The sequence below is a fragment of the Ctenopharyngodon idella genome, chromosome 2 (genome assembly GCF_019924925.1).
Source record: "Ctenopharyngodon idella isolate HZGC_01 chromosome 2, HZGC01, whole genome shotgun sequence".
Classification (NCBI taxonomy): domain Eukaryota; kingdom Metazoa; phylum Chordata; class Actinopteri; order Cypriniformes; family Xenocyprididae; genus Ctenopharyngodon; species Ctenopharyngodon idella.
In genome coordinates this window covers 2,120,548-2,143,055 of record NC_067221.1, presented here as the reverse complement: position 1 = coordinate 2,143,055, position 22,508 = coordinate 2,120,548, and the positions used below count along the sequence as shown (strand labels likewise).

Sequence of the window (22,508 nt, the reverse complement as noted above, 5' to 3'; positions counted from 1 at the left end):
TGATATTAATTGTTCACACTTTAGTTTAGGGTCCAATTCTCACTATTAACTACGACTTTTGCCTCAATAAACTAATTACTGCTAATTAATAGTTAGTAAGGTAGTTTTTAAGTTTAGGTATTGGGTAGGATTAAGGGATGTAGAATATGATCATGCAGAATAAGTCATTAATATGTGCTTTATTAATACTAATAAACAGCCAATATCTTAGTAATTTTGCTAATAAGCAACTAGTTACTGGTGAGAATTGGACCCTAAAGTGTTACCAAATATATGACAAATTTCTTTAGAGAAATAATATATTAATATTTAAATATAAATATGTTTATGCACAAATAAGATGTTTTCAATTATAGACATATATCAATTTCTATAGAGAAATTGAATGGGATATTTACTTCTGGAACTGAACTGCTCTATATGAAAAGTTGTTTTGAATGCATAAATGCATAAATGTGATTTATTTGAGACCTGGGCCGAAGATTGTGTTAGTATTAGCTATATTACCAAGTGACAAATAAATCTGAGCCAAAATACCATTTGATCTTATAGACTTTGACACCATAAAGTATTGGAAGTGTTTTATCCTCCTTATAAAAGTTGATAAACCTATTTGTTTTCACTTTTGAAACCATTTTTGTGTCATAATCTATAGTTCAGAATCACTGGTGTAGATTCATACAAACATAAACTGAATTCCCAGTCTAGAACAAACTGAATTAAAAGCACTCTTTATTTCTGTATTTTCTCTCCCAGGGCCTCCATCTGCACCCGAGAACCCCATCTCCACCCTAAATGACACCTCTGTGACACTGGAGTGGAGTCCTCCGAGAGACAGTGGCGGGCGAGGAGACGTCACGTACAGCATCCACTGCAGGAAGTGCGCCGGTGACGGCAAGACATGCAGCCCCTGCAGCAATAGTGTCCATTTCATACCTAGACAGTTTGGTCTCTCGATCCCTAAAGTGTTGATCACGGATCTGCTGTCCAACACCAATTACACCTTCAGCATTGAAGCGGTGAACGGAGTGTCCGATCTGAGCCCGACCCCTAAACAACAAGTGACTGTCAACATCACCACCAGTCAGACAGGTAGATTGCGTCTCTCTTCTGTGGTCATTTTTAAATGTTGCATTGTGCTTGGTAGTATGGAAGATTGTTTCCGCCACTGAATAAAAAAATAAAAAAGGTATAATTCCAACTTTTTATCTCGCAATTCTGATGTTTTTCCTTAGAATTGTGTGACATAAACTCGCAATTGTGAGTTATCATGTCAGAATTGCGAGACATAAAGTCAGAATTGTAAGAAATAAACTCTGTGAAAAGTCATTATTTTTCCCCTCAGAATTGGACTTTATGATTGCGAGTTTATATCTCACAATTGCGAAAAAAAAAAAGTCTGAATTGTGAGAAAAGTCAGAATTGCGAGTATATTTCGCTATTGTGAGAAAAAAGTCAGAATTGCGAGAAAAAAGTCTGAATTGTGAGTTTATGTTTCGCAATTGCGAGAAAAAAGTCAGAATTGTGAGAAAAAAGTCAGAATTGCGAGTTTATATTTCACAACTGCGAGAAAAAAGTCAGAATTACACGTTTATATTTCGCAATTGCGAGAAAAAGTCAGAATTGCAAGAAAAGTCAGAATTGTGAGTTTATATTTCGCAATTGCGAGAAAAAGTCAAAATTGTGAGGAAAAAAGTCAGAATTGCGAGTTTATATTTCGCAATTGCGAGAAAAAGTCAGAATTGCAAGAAAAGTCAGAATTGTGAGTTTATATTTCGCAATTGCGAGAAAAAGTCAAAATTGCGAGGAAAAAAAGTCAGAATTAAGAGTTTATATTTCGCAATTGCGAGAAAAAAGACAGAATTGCGAGAAAAGTCAGAATTGCGAGTTTATATTTCACAACTGCGAGAAAAAAGTCAGAATTGCAAGAAAAAGTCAGAATTGTGAGAAAAAATTCTGAATTGTGAGTTTATATTTCGCAATTGCGAGAAAAAAAGTCAGAATTAAGAGTTTATATCCTGTAATTGTGAGAATAAAGTAAGAATTGCACGTTTAGATCTTAGTTTTGAGGAAAAGTCAGAATTGTGAAGAAAAAAGTCAGAATTGTGAGTTTATATTTCGCAATTGCGAGAAAAAAGTCAGAATTGCGAAAAAAAAGTCAGAATGGAGGGTTTATATCTCACAATTGTGAGAAAGTTAGATTTGTGGGATAAAAATTAATTACCCTTTTTTATTTTTTATTTTATGGCGAAAACAAGCTTCCATATAGTAGCCCCGCCCACAGTGAATTCTGATTAAAAAATCCGGTTCAAAAATCCAGTTAAAAAATCTAGCATCAAATATGTTCTGATTGGCTGAAATTGTCACTTTGTGCAGCATTTTGCTTCCAATAGACTGATAAATTATTCAGCGCTCAAACACTGTGTTGTGTCGGACCTGGTTTGGATGCGATGTCACACTTTGAATGCCAAAGCCGGCTCAACGCTACACTTTGATAAACAGAAAACTAACATGCCTGAGGCAATTACTTTTTTTCTGTGAAGAGGTCCTCATTAGATTTCCATAAACAAAACACACTCAAAATATGATTTGAAAGAATTTTTGTAGTCAACGTGTGTGAGTCTTTGTTTCAAGAGAGGTAAACAATGTCTCTTTTTTCTGTTTTTCTCCTTTTCTTATTCAAAATGTTATGCATCCCGAACCTTTACGCTGACAGTGAAGGTTATCTTTTTTTATTCAATGAGATCTCTCAAAACTCTCCAGTGTTTGACAGCCCTTGCGTCTGCTGTGTGTTTTGTCTTTGTGATGCATCATATTTTCCCTGCTCTGCTCCAGAACTGAATAACGGTACAGCCGGAGAGGGGTGTTGTTTGACCAGATTCACATTTGCAGACTCCCATCTCTCTCTCTCTCTCTCTCTTTCTCTCTCTCTCTCTCTCTCTCTCTCTCTCTCTCTCACACACACACACACACCCACACACACACACACACACACACACACAACCTCTGTGGAAGTTCATAAGTTCATAGTATTCTAAATGCTCTAAATAATACATGTCATCGAATATGTTATCCACAGTCAGGACTCATTCTCTGGTGCTAAAATGTGCTGAAGACACAACTGCCCTCGCAACTTCCTGTCTCACACCCCTAACGGGCCGACACGGGTCATCAGGGCAGGCGTGTTCTCATTAAAGTGTGTTTGTGAATGTGTGTATGGTGGGATTGGGCTTGTGTAAGGCTCGGTTGAGGCTTTAAATATGTATGAATCTGGTCGGAGGGAAGCTCTTGAGCAGAGCGGCACATGCTGAGGGAGAAGTGCTTAGTGTCAGAACAGGGTCAAAGATCCCAATGATTTATACATTCATCACGTCAAAGCGTGAACCAGCCCTAATCTGAATATTGTGTGGTTTACAGCAATTTAGGAAGGAATTTGCTCATAAATATTCACATTTAATGGCGCCCTCTTAAGAATAAAACTTCCACAAAAAAGATTTTTTTGCATTAGCCTGATGCAGTGGAAGAAACTTTTTTAAATACCACAGATATGTTTTATTAATTTTCATTTTATTTATTTATTCTATAATTTATTACTTTCTAGTTATTTAGATTTATAGGTAGTTTCTATGTACTAGTGTTTTAAATACCTATACTACAAAGAACCCAAAGAACTCACATTTTAAATTAGTAATTAATTCATTATTAAATATTTCCATAATTATAATAAGTGTCCATTAATTCTATATTATATAATACTAATAAATATAAAATATTTAGGAAATGAAAAGTATATACACTACCTTTTAATTTTCAGCATCATTACTCCAGTCTTCAGTGTCACATGATCCTTCAGAAATCATTCTAATATGATGATTTGCTGCTCAAGAAACATTTATGATTATTATCAATGTTGAAAACAGTTGTGCTGCTTAATATGTTTGTGAAAACTCTGATACAATTTATTTTTTCAGGATTCCTTGATAAATAGAAAGTTCTAAAGGACAACATTTATTTGAAATAGAAATTTACTGTCACTTTTAATCAATTTAATGCATCCTTTCTGAATAAAAATATTAATTTCTTTAAAAAATCTGACTCTAAACTTTTGAATGGCTGCGTATTCATGAGTTTAATCACTGTAAGTAGTTTATTATTCACAATAAATACAATTAACAGATACAGTCACAGAAAAGTGTGTGTGTGTGTGTGTGTGTGTGTGTGTGTGTGTGTAGTATGTCAGGTGTAATTCTGAAGGCTGTTCACAGATCTCAGAGCACAGAAGAGGTGAAGGACACCAGGAGAATTTTCCTCCAACCATCTGACCAAACATCAGACCCGCTGTCTCTCCCTCCTCCTCCTCCTCCTCCGTCTCATTCTCTCTCTCTGTCCGTCCCGCTGCAGTGAGAGATGAGAGACAGAGAAGGTGTTAGACTGTGTTTCAGGAGTGTAATTACCTGCTGTTGTGTGCCTCCCCTTTGTCTCTCTTAAGACAAAGGTTTCTGTGTGTGTGTGTGTGTGTGTGTGTGTGTGTGTAAAGCACTCTGAAGTGTGTAAGCGGATCGTGAGCTCTCAGTGGTTTTGTTAGCAGTAGAGGTGTAACTGGAATAAAACCGTGTGGTCCAGAAAGCTGCGGTCGAACTGAGGTGGTCTCGAGTACTCAATGACAGACCATTTTACAGTTTCTGTATGTCATCATGACTCTTCTCTCTCTCATTCTCTCACTCTGTTTGCAGTGAATGTGATCCTGAAAGAGAGGAAGAGTAAAGACAGCATCACACTGGCCTGGCAGGGACCCGACAGACCGAACGGAGTCATTGTGGAGTATGAAGTCATCTACTATGAGAAGGTACATCTCCTCTCCTCTTTTATGTCCATCAGGTCTTCTCATCCTCATACACAGATTACACACATGCTTCTTTGACCTCCATTAGAAGCTGTAACGATTGCAGTTGTCCAGGCAGCCCTGGCATGTGTAATTGAGGGCTGAAGCATCATCGTGCCTTTGGGAATGAAAGCAATCAGCAGACCCTGTACGCCACAGCCGACTGCTCACACATACACACGCATAGCTCTTTAATTATAACAGGAGATTGAAACCAGGGCTGACGTCACTGATCAGAGAGCATAGCTTCACTGTAACACACCTTTAAACACAGACACACACATCCAGACTAAAGGAAAACATGCACGCACAGTTATTCATTAAGTAATACAATCAAGGCTTTGCGGGATAGAGATATAATCCATCCAGAAATTAATACCAATGTATTTTATTTTATTTTTAAATTTGTTTACATATTTTATTTAAATATTTTATGCAATACAAACAAATAAATAAAATTAATTCAGTTTTCTTTTTTTCAGATTTACACATTGAACAGATTGCACTTCTATCCCTAATGGCCTAGTTTTCATTCTTAACAAATTAAATATATCGAGTTATTTTTAACCATTCAAAGCATTAAAAAAAGTCTGTTGACTTGCAAGAGGTTTTTTTACATCAGTCCTGCACAGATGCAGTCGTTTGACCCAGTCTAGTCTGGCACACATGCTGGTTGCTGTGCGATTATGGGATGTCAGCTCAGCCTGAATGCCAGGATGGGTGTCTGGCATTGGAGATGGTGAGGTTCGTGCTGTGTTTGTTGGAACTGGAACGGTCCCACGCTCTCATACACAAACCTGCTCTGCCCTGGTTCATTCTGGGCGTGGTGGACAGGGACCAAGTCTTTCCCAGAACACATTTGGTTACAGGATGCTCTTTGATATTTGGAAAAGATTTACTCGTTTTAAAAAGGGTGTTTTAGCTGCAAAGCCGATCTGATTCAGTGGCTGATTTCTCTGAGGAATATCAATGGTCTTTTGACCATTCTAGGTTTAAATTTTCAATTTATAAGATCATATTGCAAGATATTTTTAGATTCCCATAGCTTTATAGCTTTAATGCAAGCGTCAGCCAAATGCATAGAGAAAATGTCAACCATATCCAAACTAGCACTTTCAGCCATTTTTTGTGTACAATATGCAGAAGAGAATAAGTGAATCTGCCATGTGAAGTCTTGGCAATTACTATAAAATTAATCAACACGCTGTATTCATAGACTCACATTCACGCGGCACTGCAGATGTCTGACTCATGTAACTATAATCAAACCAATAATCATGTCAAACAGTGTAAATTAAAGCCCTGGCCCGGTCCGTTAGCACCCCAGCATCTGCCTCTCTAAAATGACTCAAAATATGATGCCTGCTGGCTACAGTGTTAACATGCTGCTGAAATAATACCCTTCATTAATCCTCATATGTCCTATTCTACTGCACAGACTCCAGATTCAACACTGCCACCCTGCCGTTTACTTTCAAAAGCTGTAACAAGTATATTACAGATTGAATGGGTTACATTGTTAGCATAGCATACAAGTCATATTTAACAGAAGGCTTGTTGAAACTTTTATTATTTCATATTGATTATTAAAGATGTCTGCTGACACACTCTAAAAAACGCTGGGTTGTTACGTCCGACCCAGGATCTGGGTAACACGAAAACTACCCAAACGCTGGGATGTTACGTCTGACCCAGGATCTGGGTAACACAAAAAATACCCAAACGCTGGGATGTTACGTCCGACCCAGGATCTGGGTAACACAAAAACTACCCAAACACTGAAAAAATAACCCCAAAAAATGACCCAAAAGGCTCAACCCTGGATTTGGGTAGAAAAAATAACCCAAGATTTTTTAGAGTGCAGGAGCACAACTGAGTCTAAATTTACCATCATTTTCTGTCCTCTATCTCTAAGTCCAACCAAACAAAACAATTTCACTGAGTGAATGTGAACGTTGTTGTCTTCTTCTGTTGCAGAACCAAAGAGACCAGAACTACACGGTCCTGAAGACCAAAGCCCACATGATGACGGTGGAGGGCCTGAAGCCGGGCACCACCTATGTGTTCAGAGTCAGGGCGCGCACCGACGGGGGCTACGGCAGCTACGGCGGAGAGATAGAGCTGGAGACCAGTCATGAAGGTAATGTTTTTACTCTTTTCTCAACAGTTTCCTTTTTTTCCCCTCCTTTCTGAGACTTTTTCCTCTTTCTTTGTTCCTCTCTATTCACAGTTTATTAGTGGCATACCGCAAATCTTTGGGGAGTCCACCACAAACCAGCTGTAATGGCATAAAAGAGATGTTATGCTGGGAAATTTAACCTCCTTTTCATAATTTTATCTAAGGCTGTCATGGTTCATCAATTAAATATGAGTACTCGATTTTACCTGTGTAACCGGCAAAATACCGGAAGTGGCGCATTCCACAGACGAGAATTCATTATTAGACAGTTTTCTAAGGCTGCACGATATATTAAAGCCATTTAAAAATCATACTATAGCGCAGTGCTGTTGTGAATTCACTTAAATAAACATATGCCCTGTGGGTTTAATATATATATGTGCTTTAATTATTTACATGCGTGTAGGTTACGTGCGTCTCAAAGCGGCTCGTTAACAGTAAACGCTGCTCCACATGAACTGTTATCATTTACATGCATCTCAAACTCCATCTCTGCATATGCTTTGAGTTTGTGTTGCTTATAACGTTCATCTGGGAACTCAATGTGCACCATTTCATCAGATTTTGTAAGGTAAATCATTTATAAACCTATGCCAACACAGGAGAATACATCAGTATCTCTCTAAATATGCAAACTGATCATCACAATTTCAAAATAAAAGTCTAAACCTCCGTCCTGAGTTTACATGTTTTGATGTCCACTTGTTCAAGAAATTACAGCGTCTGTATCATTTCTATTGTAAAGAAGAGACCAAATATTAAAGATTAGGTGAACATTTGAATTAAATGTCATTTGGCCAATATTAAACCAGGATTTGATCTGCTGTAAAGTGTAACAACAGCAGGCCGTTGGCGCCCTCTGCAGGCATTTGTTATAATACATAATGTATATAAGTTGATTGTTTATATTATGTATGTTATGTATTTTAACAGTGTTATACTATAAAACAATATGATTACTTGCTTCTGATACCAAATATTAATATTATATGTATTTTAAGTCATTTTAAAGGCTATTTTGCATTGGTCTATCTTTATTACCACACACACACACACACAAAAATCGATTACTTGATAAATCATCAAAATAATCAACCAATTACTCGATTACCAAAATAATTGTTAGTGACAGCCCTGATTTTATATTTATTATGCCTTTTCTTTGCGTCAGTGCAATAGTTTTAGTTATTTCGAGACATTGACAGCAATAAAAAGTTTGTGTACACAGACTATTTATTATATATACTGCTTCTACAGTTCCATACAAAAGTTTGGGGTAGGTTCGATTTCATAAAAATATTTTTGAAAGAAGTCTCTTATGCTCCCCAACACTACATCTATTTGATCTGAAATAGAGCCTCGTTCCTTCGTTGAGCAGATGCTGGCGTTTCAGGGCACTGCTCTGGATTTAATATGGTGAACTGATGTGTGACTTATTTACCAAACCTCCTGCTTATTCTCCCTGGGATCTGTGTGTGTGTGTGTCGCCGTGTCTCATGAGGACAAACGGAGCTGTGTTGAACTGACCTGTGTTCCCTTGATGGGGATCAAAGAATGGTGGCACATTTTGAAAGGCTTCGGGGCACACGGTAAACACAGAGACCTTGTGGTATATGCGTCTAATTTAAAGCATGTTACGGCCCAGTGAGCGTCTCTGGAAGCGTATCAAAGAGCTCAGCAGACCTGATCTGCCAAGCTGAAAGTTAACGGAGAACAGTATAGTAATTGCTCTTTTAATTATATAAGAAATGCTTAAGCCTTCGGCTTACGGTGACATTCATAAACCGCTTACACCGTGTGCATTAGTTCATACGATACACATTAAAGCAGAACATACAGTACTGTGAACAGCATATGCATTGAGTCTGTGAGTTATCAGGCTTGAATCCTGCTTTCCTCTTTTCCTAATCCTGCTCCTTCTGTTCTCCACGTCCTTTCCTGTCATGTTTCTCACTGTCCCTGTCAGAAAACTTGGTACAATCATATAGCTGTGAGAAATTCATATTGCTTAGCTGATTTGGTGCATCTGTTCCTGTCTCAGTGAGTTGCGATCTCTTTCTGTACGTGCTGCATAACTGAGATTGTTGAATGAAGTTGAGTGGAATTCTAAATCAATTCCTGTTGCTGGAGATATTCATTTTCCTGAAAGAGGCGGTTACTCATGCGTTGCCGAGCTTGATAAATGATGTATTTGTTTTGAGTAATGAGTCGATTGCGGCAGCATAAAATCCATATACTCGCCGTGAAACTTTCAAACCAAGCCTGTTATTCCCTCTGTTAACATACCTATTTGGATGGCATGCGTAAATTAGAATTTGACTCCCGTCTTCACCTACATATTTAGTGGACAAATGTAGCTAGTTCTGTTTTTTTGGAGGGAACCAAAGCAAAGTTTGACATTTAAGTTAAATATTAATCCCTCTTTGGGGTCTTAGAGACCACATACTTGATGATGATGATATGTTCTCCATGAAAGATGTTACATTACTTGTTTGTTATAAAATAAGAATAAACTAGGGCTAATTAAATACATGATATGGCGATTAATTAATCGTAAATTAATCGCACATCAAATTTGACTGAGAAATTCCCCCCAAAAGATCATTTAAAGTCATTATTGTGTTAAATGAGAAAAACATCAAATAGACATTACAAAAAGTAGCTTGAAAAAAAAAATTTTTTTTAAAAATAACAGAATTTATTACACATGAACGTTTAGGCTTCAACGGCCATGAGGGTGAGTAAATGATGACAGAATTTTCATTTTTGGGTGAACTATACCTTTAATAGGTTTTTTATTAATATGGAAATATGATTTTTATTATTTATTTGTTTTATTAAATGGAATGATACTCTAAATAAGAAACTGCCAGTAGGTGGCGGTAAATGTCTAAATTAGTAAGTCATTGAATCATTCATTCGTTCAAACGGCTGATTCATTCAGGAATGAAGTAAATGGCTCTCTTTATGAATGAGTCATTGAATCATTGGTTCACCCGAATGATTTGCTCAAAACACGGATTCATTCAGAAAAGAAACAGTGCTGTGTGTTGCTCTGAGATGCACAACAGTTCTACTCTGGCTTTATAGGTAATATTTTTGTTGGCAAAATTGAGCAAAAGCAGACAATAATGTGTCTAAAATATAACACATTATTAACTTCTTATTTATTGAACTGTTGTATAAAATCAATATCACATCACATGCTATTTGGGACAGAAACAGCACACGTGTGAAATTGCGCCCAAAGTATACTTCATATTCTACGCGTACAGTGCGCGTGATGCGAATTTCGCCGTCAGAAGAGTATGCGCCCTGCCATGCGTACTTTACATGTGCAGGTCACGCATGCGCATTTAATTTTTTTTTCCAATAATTAGTTTATCCACAAGGTGGCAACCTTGTCCTCAGAGTGTCGATTTACAAGGAAGTCGAAGAAAAACTGCATAAACAGAACAGACCAGTGTCATGACAAATCGGGTCCCCTTCGAAATCGGGTCTCCCCAAACTGTCAGTATCCTAAGTATATATGAATGATATTAATTTAAAATACGTATAGCTTACTATATAATGCGTATGAAAGCACATTAGTGCGTAATAAAACCAATTGAACGTAATTCTTACACTTGATTAACTGTTAATTAATAAATGGCCTAATAATAATAATAATAATAGCCTATTAAGTGAATAAAGTAAAGGACTGAGTGAGTTAAATGCGTCAAAATTGTAATGCGTTATTTTTTTCCCCGTAATTAATTAAGTTAACGTTAAATCGACAGCCCTAGAATAAACTCAATATTTTTTTTTTTACAACAATGTCACTATACCGCATAAAAAACAACTTTTTGAAAAATACAAGCCTAGTTAAAACAGAAATATACAAACCTGTGGTAAAAACAGAAGGTTAAAGTTAAAGTATTGTAATGTTACTGTTATTATTATTATTATTATTATTGTCATATTTTTTGTCCTCAGCTGATCGCATGCCTGAGTATATTTCTTGTAGGTTTTGATTAGGTCAGAGGAACTCATTGAGTGGAAAGCGAGTCAATCTCAGCAGAACATGAGGGTTAACACTGACACAAATGTCTCTTTTTCTCTTTCTCCCTCTTCAGATATGCTGGCCATTGGAGACCCTAACCAGTCCACAATCCTCGCCGTGTCCATAGCCGGTGGCATTGTGCTCCTTATCTTCCTGGTGGCGTGTTTTGTAGTGAGCGGACGGTAAGAATGGACTTCCTTTTAGCATCATCTGACCTTTGCTTCAGTCGTTCTGTCCTTCTGAACCGCCTCGGAGGAAGAAGTATACTGGTCCCGAGGGCTGATATTACAGAGCAAAATAAACCGCTTCTGTTCGTTAGATCTGAGAGCTGCTGTCAAATGGCGATTTTACAAGAAATTGAACCTTGAATTAGAAAATGAAGTGTGGATTCTTCCATGGCGAAGCTTTTAAAAGAGCCAGAACAGGCATTCGGTGAGGTGTGTCTTATAGGCTCCTAAAAACCAAGAAGAAAGCATTGGAAATTGAAGACTGAGGAGACATTTTGCTCTTCAAACAACAGCTGAAGCGGTGCAGTCAGACGTACTGAGCCTATAAATTAATGCTGATAATAAATATACTCTGACTGAATTAAATAGCGGTTTCTTTCTCGAACAAAGCTCGCCCCAAGTCTCTAAAAACATTAGTATTGATCCGAGGTGATTGCCTATCACGCTGAGTGCCCTATTCAGTATTGACTGGAAAAGACCCATGTTTGCCTGCTGAGAGCATGTAGAAATGCACATAATGGATTCATGTGCAACAAATAATTAATCTCAAACCACTCAACTATGAACCAAAACAATAAATATGTAAGGCTGGAATATGCGAGTCCTTATCGTAGTGGTGTACTGGAGCGGTTCTCGCCAGGTTTTACCCACAAGCCAGTGCAGCTTCATGCATTATGCATTAGAGCTCTCTCATGCCTCTGTCCGGAGTGAAAGCTGGAAAAACAGAATGCGTTGAAGGTGTTGATTGGTGCGGCTCAGATAAAGAAACAGCAAGTCGAGTGTTTTAGATTGTGAACTCCATACTGTAGAAGAGGAAGACCAAGGAAAGGAGAAGGATGGTTGATTAGTATTTTATCTCTAATATTTTAGGGCCAGTGTTTTAAACAAAATGAATTGGAAGGCGCGACATCTCTGAGAAGATTTTAGCGCGCTGACAGTTTTGTTGTCTTTAGTGTGTGGTTGGACTGAACTCTTTCAGAGACATTCCTCTCCTTTGAAGCACTGTAAGAAATTCAGCGCCTTGAACAATACATTTCAGGACAATTACTGTCAGATTTCAAATTGTCTGCTTTGAGCAATGTTCCTGTCAATGCTTAACCGTAGGCCTTGATAGTTTGTCAATCCTAATTTGTCAAGGTAAAAATAGCTCAAATTGAGTGGTAGACATGACCATGAGCCAGCCTAACTAAACAGAGCTTACATAAGACAAATTAGTGAACTAGTCATTTATTTTTACGTCATTACTGTACTTAAGTAGCTGTACTTTACTGGAGTATTGTTATTTTGAGAAACATTTACTTCACTACATTCCAAAGCATAATATCGTACTCATTTTGAACTGAAGAAATCGTCACATGCTCCAAGATGCAATAGACTCTATGCAATAGATTCTTTTCAATGAACCTGTTAAACCGGTTCACAAATCGCACTGAATGATTAATTTGCGAATTGGAGCTATTCTGGAGACGCTACAGCGAGTGTCTAGTTAAGTCTGACTCAAAATGAGCCCAGAACCGGGAGAACCTCGACGAATGATGGCGTTACAAATTACAAATTATGCCCCTTTTTTCAAGATGTAATATAAGTCTCTGGTGTCCCCAGAATGTGTCTGTGAAGTTTCAGATCAAAATACCCCACAGATCATTTATTATACTATGTTGTAAATGCCCATTTTTACAAATAACATGCTGTTTTCGTGCATGTGCCTTTGAATGCAAATGAGCTGCTGCTCCCCGCCCCCTTTCCAGAACAGTACAGCTCGCGCCTCGGATACTCTGCCAAAAACTAAAACATCTGTTTGGTTTTGATTATCATCTATATCGTGATCATGCTCACGGACATTGCAGTTCTTCTTCATCATGAAAGTTTATTATCTGCATGTGTTTTAAAGCTATATCAGTTTAAACTTCTAATTTATGGTTTTCTGAGCGCACACATCTGAAGCACGCGCACAGAAAGCTGTCTGTCAGATGGTGCATCATGTGAGTATTAAACTAACTTCTCTTTCATGTTTTATTGTGTTTAAACTGCCAATACACAAGGTTATGTCAAAAACACACAAAGTTCACATAAACACAGTGGGTTATGTCTGTGAACGTAAACAGCAGGGACAGAAATCACATGTGTATATTATATCTGTGGCTCATTCCCTTCAAAAATCAAACTAATCCACTGCGTCTTCAGCGGCTCAGATGTCGGGAGTAAATGAAGACTGTTATGTTCACTCTTACATCCAACAACAAAACACCTCAATCGCTTACCAGACATTCATGTCGCTACAGCTGTCGAGACAATGGCAGACAGTGTACAACTCACTCAGGGCGGGGCTATGCTAATACGACAGTGTCCGTCAGCAGTTGTGGGCGGGACCTGAGCAATGTGACGTTACTTTGAATGCTGTGATATGACTTGTTCTATGAGACTGTTGAGGTTTTATGGGGATTAAAAAGGAGTGTGTGGATTTTTATCATTATAGGGTGGTTATGTACACACACTTCCAACACACATTTATGTTCAAACACCATGTAAAAGTGATTTTTACATTAAAAATCGAGTACTTTTACTCAAGTACATCATTTTTGTACTTCATCCACCACTGACTGTAGTAATATGGCAAAAAAGCTAGACTCTCTGCTGTAGCATATTGCAGATATGCAGTCTTTCCCACAAATTTGAGGCCCCCAGAAGATTATTCCTTTGGCAACAGGCCTCAGGCGTAAGTCTCCACTCTAGCACAACTGTCTGACATACTATAGAGAGATTATGCAAACGGGACTGTTCTTTAGAGAGAAGTCTGAGAGGTCTCAGTAACCTCGGCCAGCCAGATATATGTCATTGACTTACTTTCAAACACTGAGAATAGTTTCATGCAGCTCAGAATTTCAAGGCGAGATATCGAACAACATAATCACCTTTCTGCACCTCAAGCCTTGGTATGTGCAAATCCCACTTGCCCTATCGAGTCCACTTTGTTTCTTCTCACCATTACGTCTTTATAGCTGCCAAGTACATCCATATTTTTTGTAAGAATCACATTGCAAAGAAAGAAAGAATGACCAAACAAATGCGTGATCGAACAAATGCATGAAAGAGCAAACAAATGAACGAAAGAATGAGCAAACTAATGAATGAACAAACAGTAGCAGAGTGGCTGATTAGACCTTCAGCTGTATTACTTCACTGTTTTCTACCTCTTTTACCCATACTCCTCTTCTCTCTCTGTCTCTACCTCTGTCTGTAAGAACATGAGCAGTATTTTGCTAAGGCTACAGCACCGTTAGCATATTTTTGTACTGTTGATGATTTCACCTGGCTCACAGAGATAATGCATAATTTAGAGATTTTAACATCAGCATTGCCTGCTCCACCGCTATAATACTTGCACATTAGCTGCAGCCTACAAGAAAGACTGAGGCTGGGATTTATGCTTTAATATAGTCATTTGAAATACAGCTAATTAGAATCATTCCCCTACTTGAATGAAAACAGGCCAGCATGATTAGCATACCATAAAAATGCATGTTTCTAATCGGCCATACAGTCAAATTCTCAATTTAAAAAAAACAGTGTTCTGGTTAATAGAAATAAAGTTTTAGTTGGAGCCATTAGCATACAAGCTATTCTCTTTTCTCCAATTGCTTTACTTTTTGTGTGAATAGAATACCTACTGAGATATTTTGCTTGTTCAGGACACCGGGGACTTACATTGGCTGGAAGAATACCGAATATTTGTGGTCTTATATATGGACAACAGGAAAAACTGGCATGTGCAACAGCAGGCAGATGGTATTCAGTCTTTTTTTTTTTTTTTTTTTTTAACTCTGTTTCCCTAAAAAGCAATTAAAACACAGCAGGTGGGTGCTAACGGCTGGGAATCTCCTGCAAATTTAGCTCTTGGACTTATCAAACATCACTGCTGCTCTCATCATTGCCAGACAATTATTTTTGTTTTATGAGAAAGTTGGAAAATCTATTTTACTCCCACGTCTAACTCGGATTATCTCTTTTAAGCTGTATCCTCAGTGGAGCGCCTAATTATTTGGCGTGCATGCCACACATGCCAATATTTGTCTTTTAATTATGTTTTTTATATTTTCTGCTGCACGCAAATCAAGCAAGCAGGTCATTTTTTTAATAATTATCAATAGTTAACTACTGTATTTTTTTAATATTGAATAAATATCTGAATGGCTCTGTTATGGTTCTTAAAGGTAAACTCAGTGATTTTCCCCTCATTAAAAGAATTTAGTTTAAAGTCATATAATGAATGTTACAGGCCAACAAAGAACTGTTTTGTTGCCTAATGGTGGCGCTATGTTAACCCTTTCATGCATGAATTATGATAACCTCATTCAGTACAAGTAACATGCGTAACGTAATCAGATTACTTTTTTGATGTTACAAGTAAAGTAATGCATTACAAGTAACGCACATTACGTAATCAGATTACTTTTTGATGTAAGGAGTAAAGAAACATTACAAGTAACATGAATTACATAATCAGATTACTTTTTAATGTTACGAGTAAATCAATGCATTACAAGTAATGTGCGTAACGTAATCAGATTACTTTTTTGATGTTACAAGTAAAGTAATGCATTACAAGTAACGCGCATTATGTAATCAGATTACTTTTTGATGTAAGGAGTAAAGAAACATTACAAGTAACATGAATTACATAATCAGATTACTTTTTGATGTTACGAGTAAATCAATGCATTACAAGTAATGTGCGTTACATAATCAGATTACTTTTTTGATGTTACAGGTAAAGTAATGCATTACAAGTAACGCGCATTATGTAATCAGATTACTTTTTGATGTAAGGAGTAAAGAAACTACAAGTCACATGCATTACATAATCAGATTACTTTTTGATGTTACGAGTAAATTAATGCATTACAAGTAACATGCATGACGTAATCAGATTACTTTTTGATGTAATGGGTAATGTAACGCATTACAAGTAGCGTGCATTACTTGTAATTACTTGTAACGTTCATTACTTATTTACAGTAAAAAAAAAAAGTTACTGCAGATGAAGTATTAAAAAAAACAAAACAAGTAACAGTAATAATATGAATTGTAGCTGAATTGTAGCTATTGTTGCATGATTTTCAGTTTAGTGGACAGATTTCCTCCCAATTTCCTCCCAATCTAAAAACATGATATGACTCATTAGATATTGCTTGATGCTACAACATTTTTATTATTATTATTATTATTTTACCTACAAGAGTCTTCTAGGATAGAAGGAATGGATGGATATTCCGGAGCAACTTGGCATTTCTGACTGGCCATCGGCCATGTTTGTTTGAAGGGGAAAAAATTGACATACAGTGGCTTGCCACTTGGTGGCAATGTATAGGATGATGCACTAGAGTCCACTGTAGAGGTTGATGTGCAACTATGCATCAAAACCCATAGCAAGAAAATGCTTTTTGGATAGCTGACCTCTATGCATGAAAGGGTTAAGATCACATAACTGTCTGACTATTGTTTATCACTCATTTTATTTCAGCAGATCCAGCTTTGCATGCTAAAATCTATATTTGCACTTCCAGTTAAATGCTCGTGCCCGTTCTAGAGAAAACAAACTGGGATTTTAATTTCTAGAGCTGCCATATTGAGCATGATGATTTTCCCATTCATTTGTATACAATTAGATTGCCTGCTCCTCCTTATGATGTCTCTGGTGCACTTTTACGTGTATAATGTGTGTTTAAATCCCTCTTTTCAGATACTGTCTGCTTATCATCACGTCAGGGTGAATTTGAGATTCTACAAGAGATCTTTGACTGAAATCCTTGGTGATGCAAGTATGGCACAGATTAATTTGTCTGTGTAATAAAAGATGAAGTGCACAGGAAGATTTTCAAGCCGATCTAATCAGACAGAAGCAGCAGCTCTTTGTCAATGAGATGTTATCTTCCAAGCATCTGCTGCAAGCCTTGGGTTATTCTTAAAACCTTAATGATGACAGGAAAGTGTGCTCCATACAATCTCATGTGAGTAGAGCGTTTCTCCCAAGAGCCTAAAGCTGAGAGCACTTCATGTTTTCCATAATTTTCTTCCTCCTATAATCTGTTGAACAGGTTGTTACGCTGCCATGTTCATAATGGATTTCTGCGTAAAATGTTCAGTTTTACCTCTAAGTGTGCTCGTATATGCTAACATCGAAGTGACATCTTTGATTGGCCAAATGGCACCAATTTAAAAAACGTTTGGCTCTTTGTTTTTCTGCTGCAGTACAAATGCATCTGTGCCGCTAACAGACTCACCAATGCCTGCTATTGAAGCACAACAGATATAATGACGTTTTAGAGCCAAAACTGCTTATAAACTGAAGGGCCGTCCCATTTTAAACACACAGAGTTTCCAAGTCTATCGCCAGCGGGGGCTTCTCAATGCATTTTCATTTTCACACACATGTGCAAACACGCTCATACTGTACTTCTCACGTTTATCCAGAGGTGTAATGGTTCTCCCATTCTCTTAACGTGATGGACTGGCCTCTCACCGCAATACACTCTCTGTGTGTAAAAGCACTCTTTGGCAGCAGCGCCGGCCCTATAATTGTTTCTATAGGATGGACGGCACTATAGCTCAGTTCATTTTGAGCGGTGCGATTTGAGTAGTGACTGAAATATCGCACAGTCAGCATAAAAGAGAAGTAAACACCGAGATAATGAAAGCAACGCAAGCTACCGCCTGTCAAGCACAATTATACAGGATGGGAATCTTAAACCTGCTGCGAGGAAAGAGGTGACAGGCCTGTTTGTGTGCTTGGAGCTTTAGTTCTTTGGGGAAGAGAGTGTAAATTTCCATGTACTGTAAAAAAAAAAGCTTTGCTGAGACCAACAAAAAGTTATAGCGTTCGAAGATTATAGCATTAGAAATATGATTGGTTATGATTGGTTTTCAGAGTCAATAATAATAAGGCAGCGGCTATTTACACTAAGGGTAAATAGCAACTAGATTCTATTTACACCATGTAAAAATAGCAGTATTTTCTTTTAAATAAGTGTAAATAGTAGTTAGATTCTATTTATACTTATAAATAGTTGCAGATACTATTTGCACCTCAGTGTTGTTGTACATTAAACAGGATGAAATAATAACAAAGTGTAAATGATTATATTTATTAAATTTATTAGATGGATGCCGCCTTACTGGGACAATAAAGCCCTCCCTACACTTTCCCCTAACCCTAACGATAAACGCTTTATTATTAAACACATTTTAGACACTTTATTTCCACTTTTCAAATATTGTATTCACTTTTAATGAAAATAAATGCCTTTCCGATCTGATATGTGATGGGAAAAGAGAGTAGAGCAAGTTTTCATTTAGATTTCATTTATTTATTTTCAAAAGAACGTCAGGTTTAGGTTAGGACAACATTAGAAATATATTATTATTATTATTATTATTATTTATTTATTTAATTATTTTTCAAAAGAAAGCAAGGTTTAGGTTAGGACAACATTAGAAATATATTATTATTATTATTATTATTATTATTATTATTATTATTATTATTATTATTATTATTATTATTATTATTGTTGTTGTTGTTGTTGTTGTTACTACCATCATCATCATCATCATTACTATAATAATAATAATAATAATAATAATTATTATTATTATTATTATTATTATATTATATTATATTATATTATATTATATTATATTATATTATATTTATTTATTTATTTATTTATTTATTTATTTATTTATTTATTTCCAAAAGAAAGTCAGGTTTAGGTTAGGACAACATTATACATATATTATTATTATTATTATTATTATTATTATTATTATTATTATTATTATTTTTATTTATTTATTTAATTATTTTTCAAAAGAAAGCAAGGTTTAGGTTAGGACAACATTAGAAATATATTATTATTATTATTATTATTATTATTATTATTATTATTATTATTGTTGTTGTTGTTGTTGTTGTTACTACCATCATCATCATCATCATCATTACTATAATAATAATAATAATAATAATAATAATAATAATAATTATTATTATTATTATTATTATTATTATTATTATTATTATTATTATTTATTTATTTATTTATTTATTTATTTATTTATTTATTTATTTATTTATTTCCAAAAGAAAGTCAGGTTTAGGTTAGGACAACATTATACATATATTATTATTATTATTATTATTATTATTATTATTATTATTAGTGTTTATAAAAGTATTATTATTAGTATTATTATTATTATATGATTTTATATAGTGTCTTATTTATTTAATTATCTACAAAAGAAAGTCAGGTTTAGGTTAGGAGGACATTAGAAATATATTATTATGATTATGATGATGATTATTATTATTATTATTATTTGTGCTTTTAATAATATTTTTTTTTTAAAGAAAGTCAGGCGTAGGTTATAACATTAATAAAATACTACTACTTGCTATTATTAATTTTTATTTTTATGTTTTAAAGAACTAAGATTGCTTAACATAAATTAATAACTTTTCATGATTTTTATCCTTAGTATTCATAATTTTTAATTAAAAGTCAACCAAAATGAACTTGCTATCATGTTTAGTCTCATTTACACCGGCATTTTTCACAAAAAAACAAAAAACAAATGCTTACACTTCACGCCCTTTCATTTTCTTTAGGCCGATTAGTAAATGAGAGTTTTATTACGAGCGCGGCCCCTGCACAGATTAGGCCGACACTAGTAATCATGTCAGAGGTCAGACTCCTTAATTAATTGGATTCTGACTGCTGTACTGAATCAAACTAATAAAAAGCGGCTCTCAAAAACAGGATCATTATCACCGTAATTTCCTCTCCTGCATTCTCAATTACCGTAATGAATCGCTAACAAATGAGATGTTGCTCCACACCTATCAGAGACACATCCTGGAATTTAGCACATATCTCCATTTAATCTCTTCACTTCACTAATAATGACTTTGGCTGGAGTAAATCTTTTTTTAAAACAGCGAGCGCAGTCCTTGGAGGTCTGCCAGGTCTCCTCCAGCAGAGAAAGGAGCCAAGAGCAAGTAGCTCAAAGAAATGAGGGATCAAGAGACAAGGGACGAGCGTTTTGTTTCACATTCATTCGAGCTATCTGTTATTGTGTGATAAAGTAATGACCGCGCGGTGCGGCGGCGACGGCTCCCGTGAGCTGGAGCCGTGGGTGTCACCGATTGCCATTAATCTGAAGAGCCACTCCGCGTGATGAAAGCATTACCGAGGCATTTCTCTGTCCGTCTCCGTCTTATTAGCATTGTGGCAAACACACCGAATGATTAGAAATCGTCTGATCTTTGAGAAAAGCCTGTCGTTTATGCTAATCAGCCCTTCTGATGGCCACAGCGGGCCAAAACGTTTCCTCACCAAAAATATGCAGCATGTGCATCTCTTTCAGCTTCATTGTTAATTTTTTGAGACTAATTTTGTACAGACGTTTGTAGTGTAGTTGTAACTTCTCTTTTGTTCTCCATTGCATGCGGCATAGATGTTCTAAAGCCCAGAAACAAATCCGATTCCTGTTTCTCTCCCTTTCTCTTTCTTGGCGTGACAGTAGTGAACAAAGGATTCTGAACAAAGTGCTGTCATTTGTTGAATTTCTTTATTACCGAATGTCGAAGAGAGCATTCACGTAAATTTCTTTTTTGTTCATCAGTAATAGAGGCCCTTCAAAGTCGTTTACTTTGATTCTGACTTCAAACACGGCCAATCTGAATTATACCGAAAGCGTTTTGGACTGCGTCAGATGTTAACAACAAACAAATGCAACTTATTATGCAGCAATCCTCAAAATAAAAGTACCTTAGGTTCAACTTTTCTTTTAAAGGATACCTTTTCACTGTACATGAGTTATATGGGCTGTATAGATCTTTAGAGATGGAAGTTGTTGGTTAACCCAATGGCTGGGTTTGACCATATTTGACCCAAATTTGGGTTGAAACAAACCAGCTTTTTATAGAGTGTATTTTTTTTTAAATCACCCAGAAATGAAAATTCTGTCATCATTTACTTACTCTCATGTCATGTATGACTTTCTTTCTTCTGTGTAACTCAAAAGAAGAGATTTTGAAAAAGATTTTTTTTTGTTTTGTTTTTTTTTCAATGGAAAAAAATTCCATTGTTTGGGCAAAATCAAACATTCTTTAAAAATGAAACATTCTTCATAATTTTTGGAAGAAAGTCACCTCTTTAAGCAACACAGAAACCAAAATGCTGATTTAAAGAACCTATAACCTGTTTTAACCCAGCGATTGGGTTGTTTTAACCCAGCAAATGGATTGTTTTGACCCAGCGATCGGGATGTTTTGACCCAGCGATTGGGTTGTTTTAACCCAGCAATTGGGATGTTTTAACCTAGCAATTGGGATGTTTTAACCCAGCAAATGGATTGTTTTGACTCAGCGATCGGGTTGTTTTAACCCAGCAAATGGGTTGTTTTAACCCAGCAATTGGGATGTTTTAACCCAGCAAATGGATTGTTTTGACCCAGAGATTGGGTTGTTTTAACCCAGCGAATTGGTTGTTTTGACCCAGTGATCAGGTTGTTCTGACCCAGCGATTGGGTTGTTTTAACCCAGCAAATGGGTTGTTTTAACCCAGCGATTGGGTTGTTTTAACCCAGCAAATAGGTTGTTTTAACCCAGCGATTGGGATGTTTTAACCCAGCAAATGGGTTGTTTTAACCCAGCGATTGGGTTGTTTTAACCCAGCAAATAGGTTGTTTTAACCCAGCGATTGGGATGTTTTAACCCAGCAAATAGGTTGTTTTAACCCAGCGATTGGGTTGTTTTAACCCAGCAAATAGGTTGTTTTAACCCAGCGATTGGGATGTTTTAACCCAGCAAATGGATTGTTTTGACCCAGAGATTGAGTTGTTTTAACCCAGCAAATGGGTTGTTCTAACCCAGCGAATTGGTTGTTTTGACCCAGCAATTGGTTGTTTTAACCCAGCAAATGGGTTGTTTTAACTATTGTTTAAAAATGACTGTATTGCTTGCCTGAAATATTCAGTGAAAGGTTCTTTGCACAACCAAAAATGTTTCTTCTGTGGCACTGCTGCAAAAAAAACCTTTTTTAACCTTCATTTAAGAGAATAAAACATTATTTGTGGAACTTAAAAACGTATTCTATCAGGCTCTAAAAGTTTTCA

The 22,508-nt window shown here is 36.3% G+C and overlaps 1 protein-coding gene across 1 annotated transcript in view; it reads left to right on the top strand.

Annotated features, from left to right (window-relative positions):
- The window catches only part of epha4b (eph receptor A4b), a 126,799-nt gene that overhangs the window by 66,377 nt on the left and 37,914 nt on the right, over positions 1-22,508 (top strand). Inside the window, exons 5-8 of the mRNA XM_051916221.1 lie at positions 757-1,092; positions 4,734-4,846; positions 6,860-7,022; positions 11,177-11,285. Of these exons, the coding sequence (XP_051772181.1) occupies positions 757-1,092; positions 4,734-4,846; positions 6,860-7,022; positions 11,177-11,285 (721 nt within the window). The remainder of the gene's footprint in view (positions 1-756; positions 1,093-4,733; positions 4,847-6,859; positions 7,023-11,176; positions 11,286-22,508) is intronic.